The following is a 25,079-nucleotide window of genomic DNA, read 5'->3' on the forward strand; positions in this document are numbered from 1 at the left end:
TGACCCTCTGACAGTGCGGCGCTCCCTCAGCACTGACCCTCTGACAGTGCGGCGCCCCCTCAGCACTGACCCTCCGACAGTGCGGCGCTCCCTCAGCACTGACCCTCCGACAGTGCGGCACTCCCTCAGCACTCACCCTCCAACAGTGAGGCACTCCCTCAGCACTGACCCTCCGACAGTGCGGTGCTCCCTCAGCACTGACCCTGTGAGGATCCCTGGAGATCAGTGTGAAGTTATGGAAAGATTTGTGAGCGGCTATCAGTCTGAGTAGCCTTAACATGAATTCTCCTTCAATATTTCTGACTATATACCAGTTGATAAGGAGAGTTTATGCAATACAAGTGAAGCATTTTGTGTTACTACGAGGGCACAGGGCACCATGCCCAACACATGTCTCTCGGTTCCACCGTATGTCTTTTCTGAATTCTGAGTCATAGCTGTAACATCCAGACAGATTGTCAAAACCTGGGAACACCTGATTCAGAGTGGGACTGCTCCCAATTCCCTCCTGGAAAAATGGCAATTCTGTATATATGCAAGTTTGAACAAAATGTCAGTAAATGTGCAATTTAATTTTGAAATGAATCAGAACATGTGAAGCTGTTTAGTGTTGGATCGATTGATGGAATTACTGCAGTGGTCATAGTAGAGCTGTCAAGTGACTGGGGAGTGTCAGAGTGACATACCAAGCCCTAAGCTCCCTCAATTATAGCCTTTGGTTTATTGCTGAACCATTAATGCTGCTTTAAATCAGCCTGATGGAAGTTCAGAGGACATCAGCACATTATTTTGTGTTTATCTGAAAGCAAAGGGCCCTAAGGACTAATTGCCGACACTTGACTGGATTGAAAGTAGTGTGCACACCTCTGCAACATCATTGCAATGTTCAAGGGGACTCAGTCCTGTTGTGAATAAATGTTTCACATTGTTTGCCCCTGTCACTCTCACATTCTCTCTCTACTTCAGTGTCACGATGTGCACTCAATCTGTTTACCACATGCACAGTGATATATTTGTTATACCCTGTAAGGTACAAAGAGACTGTTATTCTTTATTAATATACTGACCGACTTCTATTCTGTATAACGTACACAGGCATTGCTATTCTCTAGAACATGCACAGAGACTGTTCTTCTCTATAATATACAGAGGCCTTGTGATTCTGTATAATATACACAGGAACTGCTATTCTCTATAATATATACAGAGACTTTTATTCTCTATAATATAGACAGGTGCTGTTAATCTTCATAATACAGGTAAGGACTGTTACTCTTTGTATTAGACATAGAGACTTTTACTCTGTCATATATATGGAAGTTGTTCCTTTCTGTATAATATACAACAAGATTGCTGTTCCTGTCGTGTACACAATGTTGTATTTTCCCATAATATACAGGAAGGCTGATATTTCCTGGTAATATGTACAGATTGTTATTCCCTGTAATGTAAATAGGGATGCATGCCATGTAATTCACATTGGCCATGAATGATTTTGTAATAATTGTGCATTCATATTGTATTGAATTGATTGTCACGTGTACTGAGGCACAGTGAAAAGCTTTGTCTTGTGAGCAATACAGGCAGGTCACAGAGTTAAATAGCATAGAGAAGTAAATAATAGGTAAACACCAGCAAAAACAAAAACACAGGTACAGGCGAATGTTAAGAGTTTGTGAGTCCATTCAGTATTCTGGTAGAAACTGTTTCAAAACCGGCTGGTGTGTGTGCTCAGGCTCCTGTACCTTCTCCCCGATGGTAGAGGTTGTAGAAAACCATTGCCAGGGTGGGATGGATCTCTGAGAATGCTGGCGGCCTTTCCTTGACACCGGGCCTGGTAGATGGATTCTACAGATGGGAGGATGGCCTTTGTGACTGTCCGAGCTGAGTTCACCACTCTGTGTAACTGTCTCCGATCTTGAAAGGTACAGTTGCCATACCAGGTAGTGATACATCCAGACAGAATGCTCTCGATGGCGCACCGATAAAAGTTGGCGAGGGTATTCACCGTCATACCAAATTTCCTCAGTTGCCTGAGGAAGAAGAGACGTTGTTGGGCCTTTGTAACCAGTGCGTCCACATGAAGAGTCCAAGAAAGCTTGTTGTGGATGACCACTCCCAGGAGCTTGACACTCTCCGCTCGTTCCACCTCTGTGCTGTTAATATGTAGGAGAGCATGAGTAACATCCTGCCAAAAGTCAATAATGAGTTCCTTGGTTTTGCTGGCATTGAGAGCTAGGTTGTTCTCAGTGCACCATTTTTCCAGGTCTTCCATCTCCCGTCTGTAGTCTGCTTCATCGCCATCTGAGATTTGACTGACTATGGTGGTGTCATCAGTGAACTTGTAAATGGCATTAGTCTGGTATTTGGCGACGCAGTCATGGGTTTACAGTGAGTGCAGTAGGGGGCTGAGTACGCACCCCTGGGGGGGGGGGGGGGGGGGGGGGTCCAGTGTTGAGTGTTCGTGGGGTTGAAATATTGTCCCCAATCTTCACTGATTGTGGCCTGTGGGTCAGGAAACTGAGGATCCAGTTGCAGAGAGTGGCGTTTAGTCTAAGATCACCAAGTTTCATCATTAGTCTCGAGGGGATATCTTTCTCATTATGTCAGAAAACTCCACTGTGGCTGGATAGAACCCCACAGCTGCTGAACATAGACCAGGACACATCTGGATGTTCATACTGTGGCGACAAATCATCACAGCCTTCATGCTGCTTGCTCATGACATTAATACTTTGTCTCTGTCTACAGGGATCTTGCTATGATATGCTCCAGGATGTTTGTGTATTAATAGAACACTGCACACAGTTTCTGCTGTGTCACAATGTGCCTTTCTGGGCCCCTTCTTCCCATCGATGTCCTTGTGTGAAGCAGATCTCCAGGTCACACTGACTCTCAGCAATGAAGCCAATTACAGGATACAGCCATTCCCCAGACAATGTTCAGGGACAGATTTTAAAGTTGCGGCTAATGTTACAACAAAATGATTGGCCTCACTTGTCTCAGTTCCAATCTATTTTATAATCTCAACCAAGTATTGTAGAAGAAAGGTTGTATCTCTTGACACATGTCTGCATAAAACTCTGCAGCCATCCTGACTGTAGGGTTTTTTTATGTTGTGATTTTGAACTGAAGTAGTTTAGTCATGGCATCTTCCTTTAAAGCTGTGAATTCAAACCCCTCCAGAATTATGTGCCCACAATCCAAGCTGGCACTCCCAGTACGGACACCGAAGGAATGCTGCTCAGTTGGTAGCACTTTGGACCAATTCCTGGCTTCACCAGAGTTTGGATGTAAGATCTCACAGCCATTATTTAGAGACAATGCAAGTACCTCCCAGGGTCAGGGACCAGAGATTTATCCCTCAACCAACATCAAAAAAAGAAAAAACTCATTATTAAAGTTCTGTTTTGGGATCTTGCTATGCTCAAAATGCTCACTGAGGTTCCTATATTACAACAGTGACTACACCTCAAACACACTTAAGCCACCTCTTGCCTCCCCAAAGTTTGTCCACCATTTACAAGTGTTAGAACCCTTGCTGGTTTCTCATGACTTTTAATCTTTTCTTAGCTTTGGTTTATAGTGGGACGATACTTGTGGACTTTGGGGTAGTGCACAGTAAAAGGAAAAGAACAGACCAAACCCATTTTTGTTTATGAATGAGACCAGGCCTGGAAGCTAATTGCAGGCTAATTCTTGATTAAAAGGATCCATGTAGATGCTGTGACTCCAGGAAGAGTATGATGTTTCAATTAATAACAGGAGTTGACTGTTGATGAAATCAGTACCTGAGAATTGGTTCTGGCAAGTCTAGATGAGACCCTGTGTTCAAGCAGATGGCAGATAAAGTCATAGAGACGTACAGCATAGGAACAGACCTTTTGGTCTAATTTGTCCATGCTGACCAAATATCCTAAATTAATCTGTTTGCCAGCGTTTGGCCCGTATCCCTCCAAACCCTTCCTATTCACATACCCATCCAAATGCCTTTTAAATGCTGTAATTGTACCAGCCTCCACCACTTCCTCTGGTAGCTCATTCCATACCCGTACCACCCTCTGTGTGAAAGTGACCCTTCAGGTCCATTTTATATCTTTCCCCTCTCACCCTGAATCTACGCCCTCTGTTCTGGATTCACCCATCCCAGGGAAAAAAACCTTGTCCGTTTATCCTATCCATGACCCTCATGATTTTATAAACTGCTATAAGGTCACCCCTCAGTCTTTGACGCTCCAGGGAAAACAGCCCCAGCCTATTCAGCCTCTCCCTCTATCTCAACCGTCTAACCCTGGTAACATCCTAGCAAATGGGTGGCATGGTGGCACAGTGGTTAGCACTGCTGCCTCACAGCGTCAGAGACCCGGGTTCAATTCCCGCCTCAGGCGACTCTCTGTGTGGAGTTTGCACATTCTCCCCGCGACTGTGTGGGATTCCTCTGGGTGCTCCGGTTTCCTCCCACAATCCAAAAATGTGCAGGTCAGGTGAATTGGCCATGCTAAATTGCCCGTAGTGTTAGGTGAAGGGGTAAATGTAGGGGAATGGGTCTGGGTGGGTTACGCTTTGGCAGGTCGGTGTGGACTTGTTGGGCCGAAGGGCCTGTTTCCACACTGTAAGTAATCAAATCTTTTGTGCACCCTCTCATGTTTAACAACATCTTTCTTCCAGCAGGGAGACCAGAATTGCACGCAATTATCCAAAGTGGCCAAACCAATGTCCTGTACAGGCGCAACGCAACCTCCCAACTCCTATACTCAATGCCCTGACCAATAAAGGCAATCTTACTGAACACCACCTTCACTATTATGTTTAACTGAGGCTCCACTTTCAAGGAGTTATGCACTTGCATCCCTAGGTCTCTTTGTTCAGCAACACTCTCCAGTTCCTTACTGTTAAGTGTATAAGTCTTGCCCTGATTTGTCTTTCCAAAATGCAGCACTTCACATTTATCTAAACTAAACTCCATTTGCAACTCTTCAGCCCACTGGCCCAACAGATCAAGGTCCCGTTGTATTTTGAGATAATCTTCTTCGCTGTCCATTTTACCACTTATTTTGGTGTAATCTGCAAATTTACTAACTCTACCTCTTATGCTCACATCCAAATAATTTATATAAATGACAAAATGCGGTGGACCCAGCACCAATCTTTGTGGCACTCCACTGGTCACAGGCCTCCAGTCCCCTTCTACCACCCTCTCTCTTCTACCTTCAAGCCAATTTTGCATGCAGTAGGCTAGTTCCCCCGGATAAGGTAAAAACAATGACTGCAGATGCTGAAAACCAAATACTGGATTAGTGGTGCTGGAAGAGCACAGCAGTTCAGGCAGCATCCAACGAGGTTCCCCTGGATACCATGTGGTCTAACCTTACTAACCAGTTACCCTACAGAACCTTTTTGAATGCCTTGCGGAGGTCCATATAGACAACATCGACTACTCTGCCTTTATCAATCTTCTTTGTCACCTCATAAACATTAATCTGATTATCTTGCTTAATTTCAATTTTGTTTTTAAAAAACATAAGTCTTGTGTTTGAGATCCAAAGCTAGTGTACGGAATTAGTTATTGACAAAGTCTGGGTCTGATTATTCAAAGGTCTGGTTAGGAACCATTGCGTTAATTATTGGGAGCTATCAACAGTTCAGTTTTAGTGTACTGGACTGAAAATGCAGTGGTAGAAAGGCTGATTTGGTTCAACTGTTTGTCTCTGGGTCATTACACAAGGACAGGTCAGGAGTGTGATAGAATACTCCCCACTTGCCTGGATGGATGCAGCTCCAACTACACTTGAGAAGCTTGATACCATCCAGGATTGGCCCCACATCCACAAGCATCTGCTTCCTCCCCCACCGATGCTCAGTAGCAGCAGTGTTTACCATCTACAAGATGCACTCCAGAAATTCACTAAAGATCCTCAGGCAGCTCCTTCTAAAACCACGTCCACTTCCATCTAGAAGGACAAGGGCAGCAGATACATGGGAACACCACCCCCCTGCAAATTCCCCTTCAAATCCACTAATTCCCTCCCTAAGGGCATTGTGGGTCAACCCACAGCACATGGACTGCAGCGGTTCAAGAAGGCAGCTCACCCCCACTTTCTCAAGGGGCAACTAGGGATGGGTGATAAATGCTGGAACAACCAGGGAAGCTCACATCCTGTGAATGAATGAAAAAAAAGGCTGTAAAAAGCTATGATGCTATCTGGGAATGTTACAGCATGATAGAAACTGAAATTTCCCTTCATCACACAAGCTGTAAAAAGATAATAACAAGGTGTTAAATGTCACACTTCCTGTCACACTCCTTAGTAATGCTTCATCAGAGTCACATTTATTATAATTACAGAGATTTACTCTTGAAGAGCCATGGCAGCATCATCCCCAAGCAGTTTGCTCTCAGCTTCGGTAAGGTACGGTTTCTTAGTCTTAAATCCCACATTTTCAGAGACTGCAGCCAGTCATGGCAAATAACAAAGAGACAACAAGTGTCTCACCCAATAAATTATACAATCACCCCTTTGTCTTATCATTCACCAGTGTGTGGGTGTGTGTGGATGTATGTTTGTGGGTGTGTCTGTGTATGTGAATGTGTTTCTGTGTGAGTGGGTGTCTGTATGATTGGGTGTCAGTGCGAGAGTGTATGTGGGTGTCTCTGTGAGAGTGTTTGAGAGTGTCTGTGCGAGAGAGTGTGTGTGTGTGTCTCTGTGAGAGTGTGTATGTGCACATGGGATTCTCTCTCTGTCTTTCCTTTTCCTATACCAGTGAATCTTTTGCTCCTGTTTATACAGCTGTTATTCTATTAAATTAATTCCTGCAGTCTGTTAGCTGCTGGTGGGACATCCATCTCTCCTCTGTGCGCAGTTGTCACACAGACAGGCTTGGGGTTGTGGCTCCCAGCTCAGCATTTACAGTTTATTGCAGGAAAATACTGCATCTTGACGAACAGGCTAAAACTTTCAGCTGTAATATTTACTGAGATTGCTAATGGACTGTTGGTTAATTTCCCAACTGCGTGCAACATTATGAATAAATATTCTAGGAACAGGAGGCCACTCAGTCCCTTGAGCCTGTTGGGTCATCAATTAATCTGTATCTCAACTCTTTTCGCCATAATTGCTTCATGTTGACTTCCTGGCGCAACAAAAGTGTATCTATCTCCACCTTGAACAGTTTAATTGATTCCTAGCACCATTATCGTTTTCTAAATGCATTTGTGGGATGCTGTTTCCGTGCTGTACATCACTATGACTCTATGTAGGTGTTGCTGGCTGGGCCAGTATTTATTGCCCGTCCCTAGTTGCCCCTTGAGAAGGTGGGGGTGAGCTGCCTTTTGGAGCCGCTGCAGTCCATGTGCTGTGGGTTGACCCACAATGCCCTCAGGGAGGGAATTCCAGGATTCTGACCCAGCGACAGTGAAGGAACGGTGATATATTTCCAAGTCAGGATGGTGAGGGGCTCGGAGGGGACCTTGTAGGCTGCAGTGTTCCCATGCATCTGCTGCCCTTGTCCTTCTAGATGGAAGTTGTGGTGGGTTTGGAAAGTGCTGTCTGAGGATCTTTGGTGAATTTCTGTATTGCATCTTGTAGATGGTACACACTGCTGCTTCTGAGCGTCGGTGGGGGAGGGAGTGGGTGTTTGTGGATGTGGGGCCAATCAAGCGGCTGCTTTGTCCTGGATGGTGTCGAGCTTCCTGAGTGTTGTTGGAGCTGCCCCCATCCAGGGCAAGTGGGGAATATTCCATCACACTCCTGACTTGTGCCTTGTAGATGGTGGGACAGGCTTTGGGGTATCAGGGCGTAAGTTACTTGCTGCAGTATTCTGAGCCTCTGACCTGCTCTTGTAGCCCCTGTGTTTATGTGGGGAGTCCAGTTGAGTGTGTAGACAATGGTAACCCACAGGATGTTAATAGTGGGGAATTCAGTGATTATAACAGGGACAGTGTTCCATATTTTCTTTGTGTAAGAAGGTGCTCTGTGACATTACCCTGACTGACCTGGCTTAGATGTTAAGGTTCTCTCCCTCCTTGGGGATACCTATTGACCCAGAAAACATTGTTTTAAATACCACAGTCAGGTCTTTGTGATTTGAGGGTTCACAAGTTATGGAACCCGTCCTTAGGATGTAACCCTTTTAACCCCAGGCTGAATGTGTGGTGTACACTGTACAAGGACCATCCTTTCCTTCCTCACATCTATGGGGTGTGGCTGCACGTTTTCTTCACTGTACAAAAACCCCTGGGAAATTAAAAGATGGAAACTGCACACCTGAGGACCAGCACTGAGTCTAATGAGGGCCAGTAAACAACGTTATCAGTCTGTCGATTAGCATCTGGGGTACTTACCCATCTCCTTTGATTTCCTGTTTGCGCAACAGTTCTGATCTAGTTTTGAAATTAGAAGCCACACTGTTGAATTATTAACATATAAAGAGAAGCTCAGCAGAGATTTCACCCCTCCACTGTCAGTCTGATGGTGCAGTGCTCCCTCAGCACTGACCCTCCAACAGTGTGGCACTCCCTTAATATTGACCCTCCAACAGTGTGGTATTCCATCAGTACTGACCCTCCAACAGTGTGGCGCTCCCTCAGTACTGACCCTCCAACAGTGTGGCGCTCCCTCAGTACTGACCCTCCAACAGTGCGGCACTCCCTCAGCACTGACCCTCCCGACAGTGCGGCGCTCCCTCAGTACTGACCCTCCAACAGTGTGGCACTCCCTCAGTACTGACCCTCTGACAGTGTAGTGCTCCCTCAGTACTGACCCTCCAACAGTGCAGCACTCCCTCAGTACTGACCCTCCAACAGTGTGGCACTCCCTCAGTACTGACCCTCCAATTGTGCGGTGCTCCCTCAGCACTGACCCTCCAACAGTGCGGTGCTCCCTCAGCACTGACTCTCTGACACTACGGCCCTCCCTCAGCACTGACCCTCCGACAGTGCGACGCTCCCTCAGCACTGACCCTCCGACAGTGCGGCACTCCCTCAGCACTGACCCTCCGACAGTGCAGCGCTCCCTCAGCACTGACCCTCCGACAGTGCATTGCTCTCTCAGCACTGACCCTCCGACAGTGCAGTGCTCCCTCAGCACTGACCCTCCAACAGTGTGGCGCTCCCTCACTCCCTCAGCACTGACCCTCTGATAGTGTGGCGCTCCCTCAGCACTGACCCTTCAACAATGTGGCGCTCCCTCACTCCCTCAGCACTGACTGTCTGACAGTGTGGCGCTCCCTCAGCACTGACCCTTCGACAATGCGGCGCCTCCTCACTCCCTCAGCATTGACCCTCTGACAATGTGGCCCTCCCTCAGCACTGACCCTCCGACAGTGCAGTGCTCCCTCAGCACTGACCCTCCAACAGTGTGGCGCTCCCTCACTCCCTCAGCACTGACCCTCTGACAGTGTGGCGCTCCCTCAGCACTGACCCTCCGACAGTGCAGTGCTCCCTCAGCACTGACCCTCCAACAGTGTGGCGCTCCCTCACTCCCTCAGCACTGACCCTCTGACAGTGTGGCGCTCCCTCAGCACTGACCCTCCGACAGTGCGGCACTCCCTCACTCCCTCAGCACTGACCCTCTGACAGTGCAGCCCTCTCTTAGCAATGACCCTCTGAAAGTGTGGCGCTCCCTCAGCACTGACCCTAAATTGGCAAGACAATAAAAACAAACATCAGTCTTTCTGTGGATAGATTTTTTAAAATGTAGCTAAAGTGAATATCTGAATAGGGAAATGGCCTATTTAAAGCAATATTTTGCATCAGTCTTGATGGTGGAGGACACTATAAAGCATCCCAAAGATATCAGGTAAGCAAGATGCTAATGGAAGGATAGCCCTTGTAACAGTCTCTATCACAAAGGGTAATGTATTTGACAAACTAATGGGACTAATGACAGACAATTGTCAGGATCTGATGGCCTCCATCCAAGGGTTTTAAATCAAGTGGCTGCAGAGAGAGTGGAGGCATAGGTCAAAATATTCCTAACTGGATTCTGGGATGGTTCCAGTGAGATATTAAAGGGTTAATTTGCTCTACTGGCCTGCAGATGATTGGATGTCCCGGGGGTTGGGTGGTATTTCTCTGTCTACAGGTAGAATGTAAGGAATTTACATTCCCATCTTTTGCCATTCTGAACCATCATTCCCTATTCAGAATCAGTAAGAACATTGCAGTTAAAATTCTGCCAACACCCTACAGTTACAAGAAAATACAATTTACACCAGGTCTTGCCATTTAAGGAATGATTTAAGCACATTATCTCTGGAAATGGTGTGATCTCTGCATTGTGTCTTGAGTGCCATGTGACTGTGGGGCAATGGCTAGGAGTTATCTTGTGAGCCTTACTGACTTGCATAAAGGAAGGACTGTTTCTTTTGTTCTGGGCACTCACTTGGCACTGCAAAGTGTGTTAAGGGTTCCTCCAAGTTGTACTTAAAACTTTGGCTGTTCATAGAAGTTGGCATGTTGCAGTTACATCAAGTGTTTAAGAATCTCCAGGCAAAGAACCTAACATAAGCAGCTTGGAAAACTGCGAATGTGGTGTGCCGCCTTATTTAAGAAGAGTGAGAGAGAGAAAGCAGGAAACTATAGGCCAATTAGTCTAACATCTATCATTGGAAAAATGCTGGAATCCATTGTTAAGGAAGAAATAGCAGGTCATTTAGAAAAACTTAAAACAATTAAACACAGTCAGTATTGTTTTGTGAAAGGGAAATCATGTTTGACAAATTTGCCAGACAAGTTCTTTAAAGATACAAGCTGAGTTGATAAAGTGGATATAATGTATTTGAATTTCCATAAGGTGCCATATGGAAGTTATTGCACAAGATGGGAGCTCACGATATTGGGGGTAAGTATGAGCATGGAGTGAGGATTCGTTAACACAGAAGGCAGAGAATCCAGATTAATGGGTATTTTTTCTGTGCAGAGCCAGGAGGATCAGTGCTAGTGCTATCTGTATTCCTAACACAGAGGAGAGGCAGAGTGTAATGTATCTAAATTTGCTGATGATGCAAAAGATAGGTAGGGAACATGTTGTTGTGAGGATGTAAGCAACGTACAAGGAGATATAGATATGACTTGGAGTTATCTGTGTTGGACTGGGGTGGACAAAGTTAAAAATCACACAGCACCAGGTAATAGTCCAACAGGTTTATTTGGAAGCACTAGCTTTAAAAGCACAGCTCCTTCATCAGGTGGTTGTGGAGAATCAGATTGTAAGACATAGAATTTATAGCAAAAATGTACAGTGTGATGTAACTGAGATTATACAATGAAAATTACCTTGATTATTTGTTACGTCTCTCACCTTTTATCATGACCATGTTGGTTTCACTTCTTTCATGTGTAAATCACAAAACCTTTTTTAAAAAGTTGCATTTTCGGGTTAGCTGTTAACAATGGTGATAGCTAGACAATATGTTGAAGGTGTTGGCCTCCTGTGTTCTCTATCTATGCCGTGATGTTGAGATTGATTCGAATCTAAAAAGTGAGATAACGGGAGTTTTACATAAATTCATGCAGTTTTGAGCAAAGTACAATGTAACTCTGCAAGTACAAATTCACCCCATAAATTCTTTTTCAATATGTAATTTCAGTGACATCACACTGTAAACTTTTGCTATAAATTCTGTCTTACAACCTTATTCTCCACAACCACCTGATGAAGGAGCGGTGCTCCGAAAGCGAGTGCTTCCAAATAAACCTGTTGGACTATAACCTGGTGTTGAGGGATATAGATGGGTTGAGCGAGAAGGAAAAAAAACGTTGCAGGTGGAGTTAAATGTCAGAAAGTGTGAGGTCATGCACTTGGTGAGAAGAACCAAAAGGCAAACTGTTATGTAAATGGAGAGAGACTCCAAAACTGTGCAGCATAGAGGCCTCTGGGTTTTCTCACACCTCAAACACATAACTTGCAGGTGCAGCAAGTAATTGAGAAGGCAAGTGGACTTTTGTCTTTTATTCCTAGGGGTTGGACTTTAAAATGGGTGAAGCTTTATTACAACCAGACAGGGTGTTGGTGAGCTGTGCCTGGAGCGTATATAGTTTTCAAGAAAGGATCGATTGACACTGAAGGCAGTTCAAAGAGATTAACTCAGCTGATTCCTGGGATGAAAGAGCTGATTTATCAGGAACAGCTAAACAGGTTCAACCTGTATTCACTGGAGCTTTGAAGAATGAAGGTGACCACGGTGAAGATACAAGATTCTGAGGGGGATTGAAAGGGAGATGTTGAGAGGAATGGCTCATTCCTGCTCCTATTTCTTATATCCTTGTATTCTAATAGTGCAGCTCTCCCTCAGTATTATCACTCCTACAGGACTGATGCTCTGACAGTGCAGCGTTCCCTCAGTACTGTCACTCCTTCGGGACTGACGCTGTGACAGTGCTGCATTCCCTCAGCACTGTCACTCCTTCAAGACTGATGCTCTGACAGTGCAGTGTTCCCTCAGTACTGTCACTCCTTCAGGACCGATGCTCTGACAGTGCAGCATTCCCTCAGTACTGTCACTCCTTCAAGACTGATGCTCTGACAGTGCAGTGTTCCCTCAGTACTGTCACTCCTTCAGGACCGATGCTCTGACAGTGCAGCATTCCCTCAGTACTGTCACTCCTTCAAGACTGATGCTGTGATAGTGCAGCTCTCCCTCAGTACTGTCACTCCTTCGGGACTGATGCTGTGACAGTGCAGCATTCCCTCAGTACTGTCACTCCTTCAGGACTGATGCTGTGACAGTGCAGCATTCCCTCAGCACTGTCACTCCTTCGGGACTGATGCTGTGACAGTGCAGCATTCCCTCAGTACTGTCACTCCTTCAGGACTGGTGCTCTGACAGTGCAGCATTCCCTCAGCACTGTCACTCCTTCGGGACTGACGCTGTGACAGTGCAGCATTCCCTCAGCACTGTCACTCCTTCGGGACTGACGCTGTGACAGTGCAGCATTCCCTCAGTACTGTCACTCCTTCAAGACTGATGCTCTGACAGTGCAGCATTCCCTCAGCACTGTCACTCCTTCGGGACTGACGCTGTGACAGTGCAGCATTCCCTCAGTACTGTCACTCCTTCAGGACTGATGCTCTGACAGTGCAGCATTCCCTCAGCACTGTCACTCCTTCGGGACTGACGCTGTGACAGTGCAGCATTCCCTCAGTACTGTCGCTCCTTCAAGACTGATGCTCTGACAGTACAGCATTCCCTCAGTACTGTCACTCCTTCAAGACTGATGCTCTGACAGTACAGCATTCCCTCAGTAGGTTTTAAAGACTTGCCTTAGAAGAGCAGAGTCTGAGGCAGAAAGTTATTGTGAGGAAGTTCCAAAACTGGAGCAAGGAAAAGCAATGACGCACAAAGGCCAGAACCGAAGGAGTCCAAGGATCGTGGAGAGTTATAGTGTCAGAGGGGATTACAGGGGTGAGCAACATTGTTTAAAACGGAAGATCAAGTCATTGACTACTGGGAAAGATGGTGGAATGGGATTGGCTGAGTTGCTATTGCACTACGCTAGTACAGACATCATGGAGTGAATGGCCTCTTTCTGAGCTGAAATCACACAGCAATCCTGTGATTGTAGTTTCCAGGAGCTTGCTGTGCAGTATCGATGATTGTATCTCCGACAATCCAGTACAACAATGAACACGCTTCAGAAAGTATGGCTGTAAATTCATTGTGATGTCCAAAGTTTGAGAATGAGATGATATAACTGTATCTCCCTTCTTACTGTTCCTTTGTGTGTTCTGCTACAGGATTTAGGAATGGAGTCAACTTCACTGGATGATGTCCTCTGCAGATATGCCAGTTTCCGGAATCTGGTAGATCCCATTACTCACGACCTGATCATCAGCCTCGCTCGATATATCCACTGCCCCAAACCGGTAAGGGATTCCCCCTCTTTATACTGCTGAGTAACAGGACCCAGAGTTCATAGCTGTTCATCAAACTGTAGCTGAACTGAGGGGCCATCCCTTGGGTGGAGGAGGTGGAATGCTGTGGTGGTTGCTTCACCATCACGTTGCAGAACCTCAGGACATGTGGCTTTTGATAAAGATGGGATTTTTGTCAGTCCCACCTTGAGAGCTGAGGGGGAGCTGCCTACGATCTAGCAGTGTCAGTGGCTGAGCTGAGGCCAAGAGACCTTCCATTGCTTTCTTTCCAACAGTTAAAACATCAGCTTATGAACCAACATCAAAAAAAAGGACTTCTCTGTGTTAGTGTCATTTTCTGTCTTTCTCTCAGTTTGTGTTTCTGTGTCTGTCTTTGTACAGTCATGCCAAACTCAAATTACTGTCTCTCATCTCTCTCTCTCTCTCTCTCTCTCCTCCCCCCCCCCCAGTGTCTAAGTCTCTCTCGCGCTCAAGTTTCTTTCTCTCTCTCTCTGTTTGTTTCTTGTCTGAAACTTTATGTTTATTGCTTTCTCAGCAGCAATGACCACCTTCAGAAAGTGGTCCCACAATGCCCTCTGGGAGGGAATTCCAGGTTTTTGGCCAAGCAGCACTGAAGGAATGGTGCTCTGTTTCTAAGCCAGGATGGTGAGGTGCTCGGAGGGGAACTTGTAGAGGGTGGTGTTCCCATGTACCTGCTGCCCTTGTCCTTCTAGATGGCAACGGTTGTGGGTTTGGAAGGTGCTGTCTGGGGCGCCATGGCGAGTTAATGCATTCTTAATCTTGAGCGACTAACATCACAAACTAATTTAGTTTTACTCAGAGCTCCATCCAGTTGAATTCTAATCCCTGGGACATTCCTCTAACCTGAGATTGTCAGAAAGGCACATCAATGATAATGGAAGATATTAAACTATATATAGGATAAAACATGAGGACAGATAAATCCTCTGGGCCAGATGGGATATACCCAAAGTTACTACAAGAAGCGAGGGAAGAGATTGCTTCACCTTTGACGATGATCTTTGCCTCCTCACTGTCTACTGCAGTAGTACCAGATGATTGGAGGGTGGCAAATGTTATTCCCTCGTTCAAGAAAGGGAATAGGATAATCCTCGGAATTACAGACCAGTCAGTCATACATCAGTGGTGGGCAAAGCATTGGAGATAATTCTGAGAGACAGGATTTATGATTACTTGGAAAGCCATTGTTTGATTAGAGATAGTCAGCATAGCTTTGTGAGGGGCAGGTCATGCCTCACAAACCTTATTGAATTCTTTGAGGATTTGACAAAACACATTGATGAAGATAGAGCAGTGGGTGTGGTGTACATGGATTTTAGCATTTGTTACGGTTCCCCATGGTAGGCTCATTCAGAAAGTAAGGAGGCATGGGATACAGGGAAACCTGTCCAGGAGATCAGAGTTGAGAGTGTGGTGCTGGAAAAACACAACAGTTCAGGCAGCATCCGAGGAGCAGGAGAATCCACATTTTGGGCATAAGCCCTTCATCAAGAACCTGATGAAGGCCTTATGCCCGAAACGTTGATTTTCCTGCCCCTCGGATGCTGCCTGAACTGCTGTGCTTTTCCAGCACCGTTCTGATCTAGAATCTGGTTTCCAGCATCTGCAGTCATTGTTTTTACCTCGTTGACAATACCAGCTCCAGTACAGCCTGTTTTCTGATTGGTTCCAGAGTTTGCTATTCCAAGAACCCAGCTTCAATATATTCTTGGAGTTCCTCACCTCAGCCACCTTTACCCATCTGATTGTTCCAGTCTATGTAGAACATAGAAAGGTACAGCACGGACAAGCCCTTCAGCCCTTGATGTTGTGCTGGCCTTTTATCCTACTCTAAAGATCAAACTAACCTACATCCCCTTCATTGTACTATCTTCCATGTGCCGATCCAAGAGTCACTTAAATGACCCTAATCCTCTGCACCCTCTCTAAAGCTTCCACATCCTTCCTATAATGAGGTGACCAGAATTGGACACAATATTCCAAGATTGGTCTAATCAGGGCTTTATAGAGCTGCAGCATAACCTCGCGGCTCTTAAACTTAATCCCGCTGCTAATGAAAGCCAACACACCATATGCTTTCTTAATAGTCCTATCAACTTGGGTGGCAACTTTGAGGGATCTGTGGACATGGTCCCCAATATTCCTCTGTTCCTCCACACTGCCAAGAATCTTGCCTTTAACCATGTATTCAGTATTCATATTCGACCTTCCAAAGTGAATCACTTCACACTTTTCCAGGTTGAACTCCATCTGCCACTTATCAGCCCAGTTCTGCATCCTGTCAATGTCTCATTGCAACCTACAACAGCCTTCCACACTATCCACCACTCCACCAACCTTCCTGTCATCAGCAAACTTACTAACCCACCCTCCACTTCCTCATCCAAGTCATTTATAAAAATCACGAAGAGCAGAGGTCCTATAACCAATCCCTGCGGAACACCACTGATCACCAGGAATTCCTCGGATGCTGCCTGAACTGCTGTGCTTTTCCAGCACCACTCTAATCTAAACACTGGAGCTGGTATTGTGCAATGGGATAGGTTAGTTTTACTTCCTCATCATGAAAGTGCACTCTGGTAGCAGTAATTGTAATATGATTGAATTTTATATTCAGTTTGAGGGAGAGAAGACTGGGCCCAGGGCTAGTGTTTTCAACTTTAAGAAAGGGCATGAAAGTAAAGCCATCTGAAATGACTTGGTAAATCAGATTGAAAGCTAACTAGATTCAAAGGCTATGAGGGTATTTCAGAATAGAACACATACATTGCAATGAGGATAAAACATTTACAGAATGATAGAATCCCTACAGTGCAAATAGTGGCCATTTGATCCATCAGTTCTTCACCAACTCTCCATAGACCATTCGCCCCCATACCCACCCCATCCCTGTAACCTCAGATGAGGTGTTCCCATGGCCAATCCACCTTAACCTGCACATCTTTGGACTGTGGGAGGAAACCAGAGCACCCAGAGGAAACTCACGCAGACACGGGGAGAATGTGCAAACTCCACACAGACAATCACCCAAGACTGGAATCAAACCTGGGTCCCTGGCGCTAGGATGCAGCAGTGCTAATCACCGAGCCACCGTGCCACCCCCAAAGCTGCCCCCAAATTCTAAGGGGAGGATTCACCTGCTAAAACTTAAATGAACTAGAAAAATTTAAGATAGGATGAAATTTAAGGTTATTAAGAGGAGGGAGAATTAGAGTACAAGAGCCAGGTGGCTAGAAGTATGGCAAACAAATAATTAAAGTTTTCTAGAAATTCTAAATAAGTTAATAGAAAGTGAGATGGCAGATGAAACGAAGAGATTTTGCATCAGTCTTCATTACAGAAGATACAAGTAACATCCTGGAATTAACTGTAAATCGGGAAATGAAAGGTAGAGAAGAACTCAAGAAAGTTTCAATCGCCAGGGAAGTGTTTCTGAGCAAACTGTTGGATGTGTGTGTTGATGAATCTCCAGATCCTGGTGGTCCTGATCCTAGGTCTTAAAGGAAGATGTTAGTCAGATCATAAGTCCACAGGACGTAGGAACATAATTAGGCCTTTTGGCCCATCAAATTTCTCAGCCATTCAATTATTCAGTATGTTGCTCAATCCCATGCTCCTGCCTTCTCCCTGTAGCCCTTCATCCCCTTACTAATCAAGAATCTATCTGTCTCTGTCTTAAATACACTCAATGACCTGGTCTTCACAGCCCTCTGCAGCAATGAGCTCCACAGATTCACCCCTCTCTGAAGAAATTCCACCTCATCTCCGCCCTAAAGGGTTGTCTCTTCAATCTGAGGCTGTCTACTGGTGAATGCATCTTCTCTGCTTGCACTGTATCCAACTTTCTCAGTCTTCAGTAAGTTTCAGTTAGATCCCCCCCGCCCCTATCCATCCTTCTTAACTCCATCAAGTACAGATCCAGAGCCTTTAACGGCCCCTCATGTGATCAGCCCTTCGTCACCGTGATCCTTCTTATAAAGCTCCTCTGGAACACCTCCAACATCACCTCCTCATTCCTGACATGTTGGGCCCAACACTGCTCACAATATTCCAAATGCTCTAACCAGAGACTTGAACAGCCTCGGTGGTACATCTCTGCTGTTTACTCTAGCCCTCTCACATTAATGCTAACGTTCTATTGGACTTCCTAACTGCCATCTGAACCTGCATGTTAACCTTAAGATAATCCTGAACAAGGATTCCTCTTGTATTTCAGATTTCCAAAGCCTTCCCTGTTTAGAAAATAGTCCACAACTCTCTTCTTCCTCCAGCATCTGCAGTACCTACCTCCGCTCCAGATTCTGACAGTTCTTTGCTGAAAGGTACAGGGAGGTTGACACAATAATTGTGCAGTTTCTGAATAACTGATTAGATGCAATACCTTACAGCAGGTAGTGGGAGTGACAAAAAAAGGGCTACACCTAACTGAGAACCTGGTTGTTCAGGGACAAGTCAGGAAGCACTGCTTCACCCACAGGGCAATGGGAACCTGCGCGTCTGAACCCCTCAGAAAGCTGCAGTTGTCTCAACTGTTCAAGACTGAGATTGATGGATCTTTCTGCTTAAGCATATTGAGAGCTATGACCCCAACGTGGGTGAATGGAGTTATGGCATGGGTAAACTTTAATTGTGTGGGAGCAGGTCTCCTGGGTTTTGAATGGTCTCCTCCTGTCCTGACCTAACTGAAGGGATGCAGAAGAATATTCCTCCTGCAATCTACACTGAAGAACAGGCAGTAAATCACCTCGATGCTGTAGGATATTACTGTGTATTGAAAGGACTGCTACATTTGCAATCATGACATTAACTGCTGAATATCAAAGTAAATATGGAGAGGACATTGTCGCAATTGTGAGGCAGTGTAATGTTCACCTGGGGGTTTGAGCTTTTTGCTTCTGAAGAAATATTAAAAGTACCTTTCTGAATAAAATCTCCTTTTGATTTGGCTGTTTTCTGAATTCTATGTTAATGAGTTGATGCCTGCTGTCATTGGAATGGTCTGTGGCTGCAGGCTCCATATTATTCATTACCGTGAGGCCACTGATAGGGTAAAGTGCTGCACTTGAGCTTCTCAATGCTTGGCCAATAGCCAGCTGTGTTATAAAGTAATACATGTGGAAGCTCTCAGCTCTGCACTTGAAGGAGAGATCTGGCGAGAGAGAGAGAGAGATATGCACAACTAGAGAGGGAGAGATGTGGAGAGGAAGAGAACAAGAGAGACAGAGTTCAGGGCTGTGAGAAAAGATCAAGAAGTATGGGGGTGAACTGAATAACTCTATCCGAGAGCTGGCTCGGGCCTCCTGTGCTTTATGATTCCATGACAGGCAGACAGATAAATGGAGGGACAAATGGGAAAAGAGAGAGAGAGATGGACAGAACAGAGAGGAAACTTAATGTCTGCTTCTTCCCTTCCCCCATTTACACTCTTCCCAAGATGGCTCTGGTTTCACTCAGACTGCTCTTTCAGTTACGGGCACAGTTCAATTGATACTGATTATCAGCCCCCTCTGATTTCCCCTCTATCGCACACACACACAGACACACACACAGAGGTACACAGACACAATCAGAGACATGCCATTATACGTATACAAACACACAGAGTCCTCAATTTAAGTTTCATAAATAAACTACTAAACTGTCCACTGATGAGTTGATTGGTAATGAATGTGACCTCCCTTTGGCCCTGATTAGTAATTCCTCCCCGCCCCGAGAGTGTGAGTAATCTCCTGGAACGTGCAGACACTGGGCCTCCTTTCATACGCCCCTGGGAGAGTTTGTGAAATAGACTGATCCCCAGCATTAAACATTAACACACATTCCTGAACAGCTACATCAGTGGCCAGGGAATGTCAGAAATCTCCAGCTGCTGCAAACACAAATCGAAGCATCTGGTCACTGCAGTTTGAATACTGCAGCTGACCATCCTGCCAGACACAGTGACCACAGCATCGTTCTCCACCACCTCCCCACTCACTGGTCTATAGCTGGTGGGACTCTCCCACCTGCATCCATTCATATCCATCTGATTACAGCCAGACAGTCAGATGCAATGGCCTCTCCTCCTGCTCCCACACCATTACCTCTGGTATCACCCCTTACCTGTCCCAGGTGTCCCCCAATTTCTCATCTATCCAGTGTCCCAGAGGCATAGAGTCATTTACAGCTTAGAAAGAGGCCACTCAGCCTATTGAGTGTATGCTGATTCTCTGTGGAACAATCCAGTCAGTCCTAATTCCCTGCTTCATCCCTATAGCCCTTAAAGTGATTGGCAAATTAGTTTAGGCTTTGTCGTAGAGAATGCACTGGTTTTGAATGACTGACAGTTAACTGTCAAGCTTTGTTTAAGACAGATTGACTGTAATTGATTGAGATACTGCCCTGAGAAATACCTATCACCTGTTTGTTCGGTTGAAATAGCTACCATGTGTATCTTTGTTCTTTCTGTATATAACAGTGTATTATAGTGAAGCAAGCTGTTTCATGTTGGTACAATTCAGCAGCAGGATTGGTGCTCACTTTTAGTAAGATGCTGCCATTCTGCCTATCACACGATCAATAAGTTGGTGTTTGAATTTCCATGCTAGTGTGGTGCCTGATAGGTAGGCCATATGTCCCAAAGATTGGCAGATCATATCCTCTTCAGCTGTTTGTAACTAACCACCATACCACACTCACACAACGCAAAAACACTGTTCAACATTTGACTTGTTTCTGTGATTGGACAGCACTTGCTAAATAATTATAAGCAAGCTACGAATTACACTGGTACCAAATTCTGATTGCCAGCTGGGTTTTCAATGTGACACACCTTTTCATACTGAAGGCAGATATTCGAACAGAGCCCCATTCTTCACAGCCAGAGAGAATATGTACATGCACAGTATCAGCTTCGACTCAACAAAACAGGGTGACAGCTGCTTGCTTGTCCACGTGTTGAAGCAATGCCTTGACTAGAGTAAATCTAAACAAACCTTAGCGGTTAATCGTTAGTCATCATCTAACTGATGCATTCTGTGTGGCAACCCGTCAGAGCCAACTGGTAAAGTCTCCTCTCCTGTAGTACAGATGTTGCGTACCCCTTGAATTGGTATTCTTGCAAGTTGCCCTGAGGAGCACAAGATGAAAAGCTTTTGATGAAATGTGTCTTTCAGCAACACTCATGGCGGCTCAATGATTAGCACTGTTACCTCACAGCACCAGGGTCCCAGGTTCGATTCCAGCCTCGGGTGACTGTCTGTGTGGAGATTGCACATTCTCCCCGTGTCTGTGTGGGTTCCCTCCCGGTACTCCAGTTTCATCCCACAATCCAAAGATGTGCAGGTTAGGTGAATTGGCCGTGCTAAATTACCCATGGTGTTAGGTGTATTAGTCAGGGGTAAATGTAGGGGAATGGATGTGGGTGGGTTACTCTTCGGAGGGTCGGTGTGGACCTGTTGGGCCGAAGGGCCTGTTTCCATACTGTAGGGAATCTAATCTAACACTCATCCCTGTTTCCACCAACCAGGTTTCAGGTCATTAACACTCGCTGCTTGAAAACATTGTTTCTCATATTTCTCCTGCATTTGTTATTTAAAGTTTATAAACCTTCCCAGCCCTAGTGCTGTTAGTGAATGGGAACAGAGTTTCCATGTCTACTTTATCCAAAGCATGTCAATCTTGGACCCCCCCCCCCCCCCCCCCCCCCGTCTCCCTTAAATCTCCTGGGCTGCAAGGAAGGACAACCTAACTTTTTAGTTAAAGTCACCTTCCCGCAGCCCCTCCACGTCAGGAATCGTTCCGGTAAATTTCCTCTGCAGCCTCTCAAGAATCATTACATCCTTCAAAGTGTAGTGACCAGAACTGGAAGCAAGTGGAGAAGGTGATGAAGAAAGCATACGGCTTGCTTGTTTTTACTAGTCAGGGCACAGAGACGAAAAACTGGCAAGTCATGTTGCAGCTGTAGAGAACTTTAGTTGAGCCACATTTGGAATATTGTGTACAGTTCTGGTCGCCACACTACCAGGAGGATGTAGAAGCTTTGAAAGGATACAGAATGGCTTACCAGGGTGTTGCCTGGTTTGGAGGGTATTAGCCAAGAGGAGAGATTGGGCAAACTTGGTTTGTTTGCATTTGAATGTCAGGGGCTGAGGGGTGACCTGATAGTAATGTTTAAGAGGCATCTTGACATATATATGAATAGGCAGGAAATAGAGAGATATGGACTGCATAGAGGCAAAAGATTTTCAGTTTACAGAGGCATCTTGTATTGCCTTGGTGTAGTCTTGGTGGGTTGAAGGGTGAATTCCTGTGCTGTACTATACTTTGTTCATTGTTTAACATTCTGGTTATGGCCTAACTTGACCTTTATAAAGGAACAGCATCACTTCCCCACTCCTGTACTCAATGTTTTTATTGATGAAGCCAAAATCCTACAATAATTGATAACTTCTCTCTCAAAACAGCATCATTAAAAATTAACACACACACATCCCAAGTCCCCTTCTGCCCGTGCATGCTCAGTGGAACTGTACACTAAATTTTCCCATCATTTCTTCCAAAACAAGTCCCCTCACGTTTCGCGACATTAAATGCCATCTGCCACTTGTCTGTTTGTTCTGTCAGCCATGTGCAGGCAGTTGGTATCACCCTCAATGTGTCACTCCTTCAAGTTTGCTCCATTGACGCATTTTGAAATGTTACTCTGTTTCCCAAGTCCTTATATCTCCTGCCTCATTCCTGATGAAGGGCTTATGCCCGAAATGTCGATTTTCCTGCTGTTTCAGATGCTTCCTGACCTGCTGTGATTTTCCAGCACCACTCTAATCTAGACTCTTCCCAAGACCCAAGTCAGTCGTGAGAAAAGGCAGCAGCCGTACCACTGACCCATGGAGAATACTAGTCTCAAAGACAACCATTTACCATGACTCACTGTTTTTAGTCCCTCGATTAATTTCTTATCAAAGTTGACAATGATTTTCCCTTTCATGAAGACTAATGGTTAACATTAGAGGCATTATTGGAAACCATGGCATCAGTTTGTATTTTAATCATTCCAGCTTGAGCTCACCTCTCCAAATCCCTTCACTATCTCGAATTGGTGGACTGTGTATCCAAGATCTAGTAATGAATTTATCTCCAACATCCTTCCTGGTCACAGCCCTAAGTTCTGAAATAGCACCTCGAAACTTCAGCCTTTGTGTCCTTAAAGATGCTCCTTCAGACCTATCTCATTGACTAAGCTTTTGGTTTCCTGTCCTCATGGTGATGTTCAGGGGATTTGGGCATCGCTGGATGGGCTAGTGTTTTTGTCTGTCCCTAATTGCCCCTGATGGTGAGCTGCCCAACCTTTATAGTATGTAGATAGCCACAATGTTATTAGGGAGGGCATTCCAGGATTTTGACACAGTGATATATTTCCAAGTCAGGATGGTGAGTGGGGCTTAGAGGGGAACTTGCAGGGGGTGGATGTTCCCATGTACCTTTGTTCCTCTTGGCATTGTCCGAGTGCTTACCATTAGAACTATTAATCCAGCAACTGAGGCAATGTTCTGGGGGCCTGGGTTCAACAAAAATCTGGAATTAAGAGTCCCAAGATGACCAAGAAACTGTTGTTGATTGTCAGAAAAATTTCAGGAAAGGAAACTTCTGACCTTATGGCCTGCATGTGACTCCAGATCCACAGCAATGTGGTTGACTCTTAATTGCCCTTTGCTCAATTACAGATGGGCAATAAATTCTGGCCTGGTCAGTGAACGGCCACATCCCAGGACTGAATAAACAAAATCTGCTCCCATTGTGTTGGTGATGAAGGGAGCAGTGTCAAAGTTGATGGATGGGCTGCTTTATTCCTTACAGCATCACTGTTTATATGTGGACAAAGTTAAAAATCACACAACACCAGGTTATAGTCCAACAGGTTTATTTGGAAGCACTAGCTTTTGGAGCACTGCTCCTTCATCAGGTGGTTGTGGAGAATAAGATCCTAAGACATACAATTTATAACAAAGGTTAACAGTGTGTTGCAACTGAAATTATATTTTAAAAAAGACCTGGATTGTTTGTTAAGTCGCTCATCTTTTAGAATGACTATGTTAGTTTCAGTTCTTTCCTATGTAAATCCCAGTACTTTTTTAAAGTTACATTCTCAAGTGAACTTTAACAATAGGTGCCATGTAGACCCTGATAATGAACTGAAGGTGTGAGGTGCCCTGTGTGAGGCTGTCTGTGCCCCAATGTTCAGACTGATTCTAATCTAAAAAAAGGGATTTATAGAATCGTACATGGATTCATGCAGTTTTTGAGCAAAATAAAATGTAATTCTGCAAGTACAAATTCATCCACAAACTTATATTTGGCTGTGTGTGTGTTGGGAGGGTGGGGTATTATGAGTGTCTGTGAGAGAGTGTGTGTGTGTGTGAGTGTGATTGGAAAGGGGTATAAGTCTGTGAGAGGGTGCATGTGTGGGTGTGAGTGTGAGCATATGAGAAAGAGCTTATGTATGAGAAAGGGTGTGTGTGTCTTTGTGTGTGTCTTTGTGTGTGTCTGTGTGTGTAGTGCAGTTTATTTATGGTAAGGGTCACCCATTATGTAACTGTACAGAGTCACATTTATTCAGCACAATAAAGATTAATTACATTTGCTAATGTTTTATGATGTGGTCAGAATTGCAGGCAGTGTTGTCGGAGAGATGGTTAACTCTCTGGGGAGCATTGAGTATCTGAAGAATTTTATCAAAATGTCTGTTTAGACTCAAGTCAAACAGAGCAACCCAACTCCTTGGAGTCTGTGTGAGACCCTAAGGGCATTGCAAAAGTTATCAGCAGGGTTTCTTAAACAAAACAGAGAGCAGTCAGGTCTGTGAGTGTCATCGCGGAGACTCCCCAAGGTGAAACTCTTGAAAACATAAAATTTTGGTTAATTTGTGGAGAACTGGTTTAACAGAGCAAGCTGCCTATTTTCCAGAACTCTAAACTCCACCAGTCAGAGCTGGATAATTTGCATAAAGCCGAGCAGCAAAGAGTCATTTTGAGATCCAAACCAGCTGATGTTATCATGTCACTGTGATAAGACAGCTCTCTGTTCTGAGCTATAGACCAAAGCAATTGCAATCCCCTGCAGTTAGCTCACACCCAGTTTCATGGATCTGAGCTTACTCTGAGAATTAATTTATATTTTCAGGGCACTCAGAGATGAGAGTGTAAA

General features: G+C 45.1%; 1 protein-coding gene across 1 annotated transcript in view; it reads left to right on the top strand.

Annotated features, from left to right (window-relative positions):
• The window catches only part of lrrc75a (leucine rich repeat containing 75A), a 63,478-nt gene that overhangs the window by 20,937 nt on the left and 17,462 nt on the right, over positions 1-25,079 (top strand). Inside the window, exon 2 of the mRNA XM_072590100.1 lies at positions 13,737-13,865. Within this exon, the coding sequence (XP_072446201.1) occupies positions 13,737-13,865 (129 nt within the window). The remainder of the gene's footprint in view (positions 1-13,736; positions 13,866-25,079) is intronic.

The sequence above is a fragment of the Chiloscyllium punctatum genome, chromosome 19, assembly GCF_047496795.1.
Source record: "Chiloscyllium punctatum isolate Juve2018m chromosome 19, sChiPun1.3, whole genome shotgun sequence".
NCBI classification, from domain to species: Eukaryota; Metazoa; Chordata; class Chondrichthyes; order Orectolobiformes; family Hemiscylliidae; genus Chiloscyllium; species Chiloscyllium punctatum.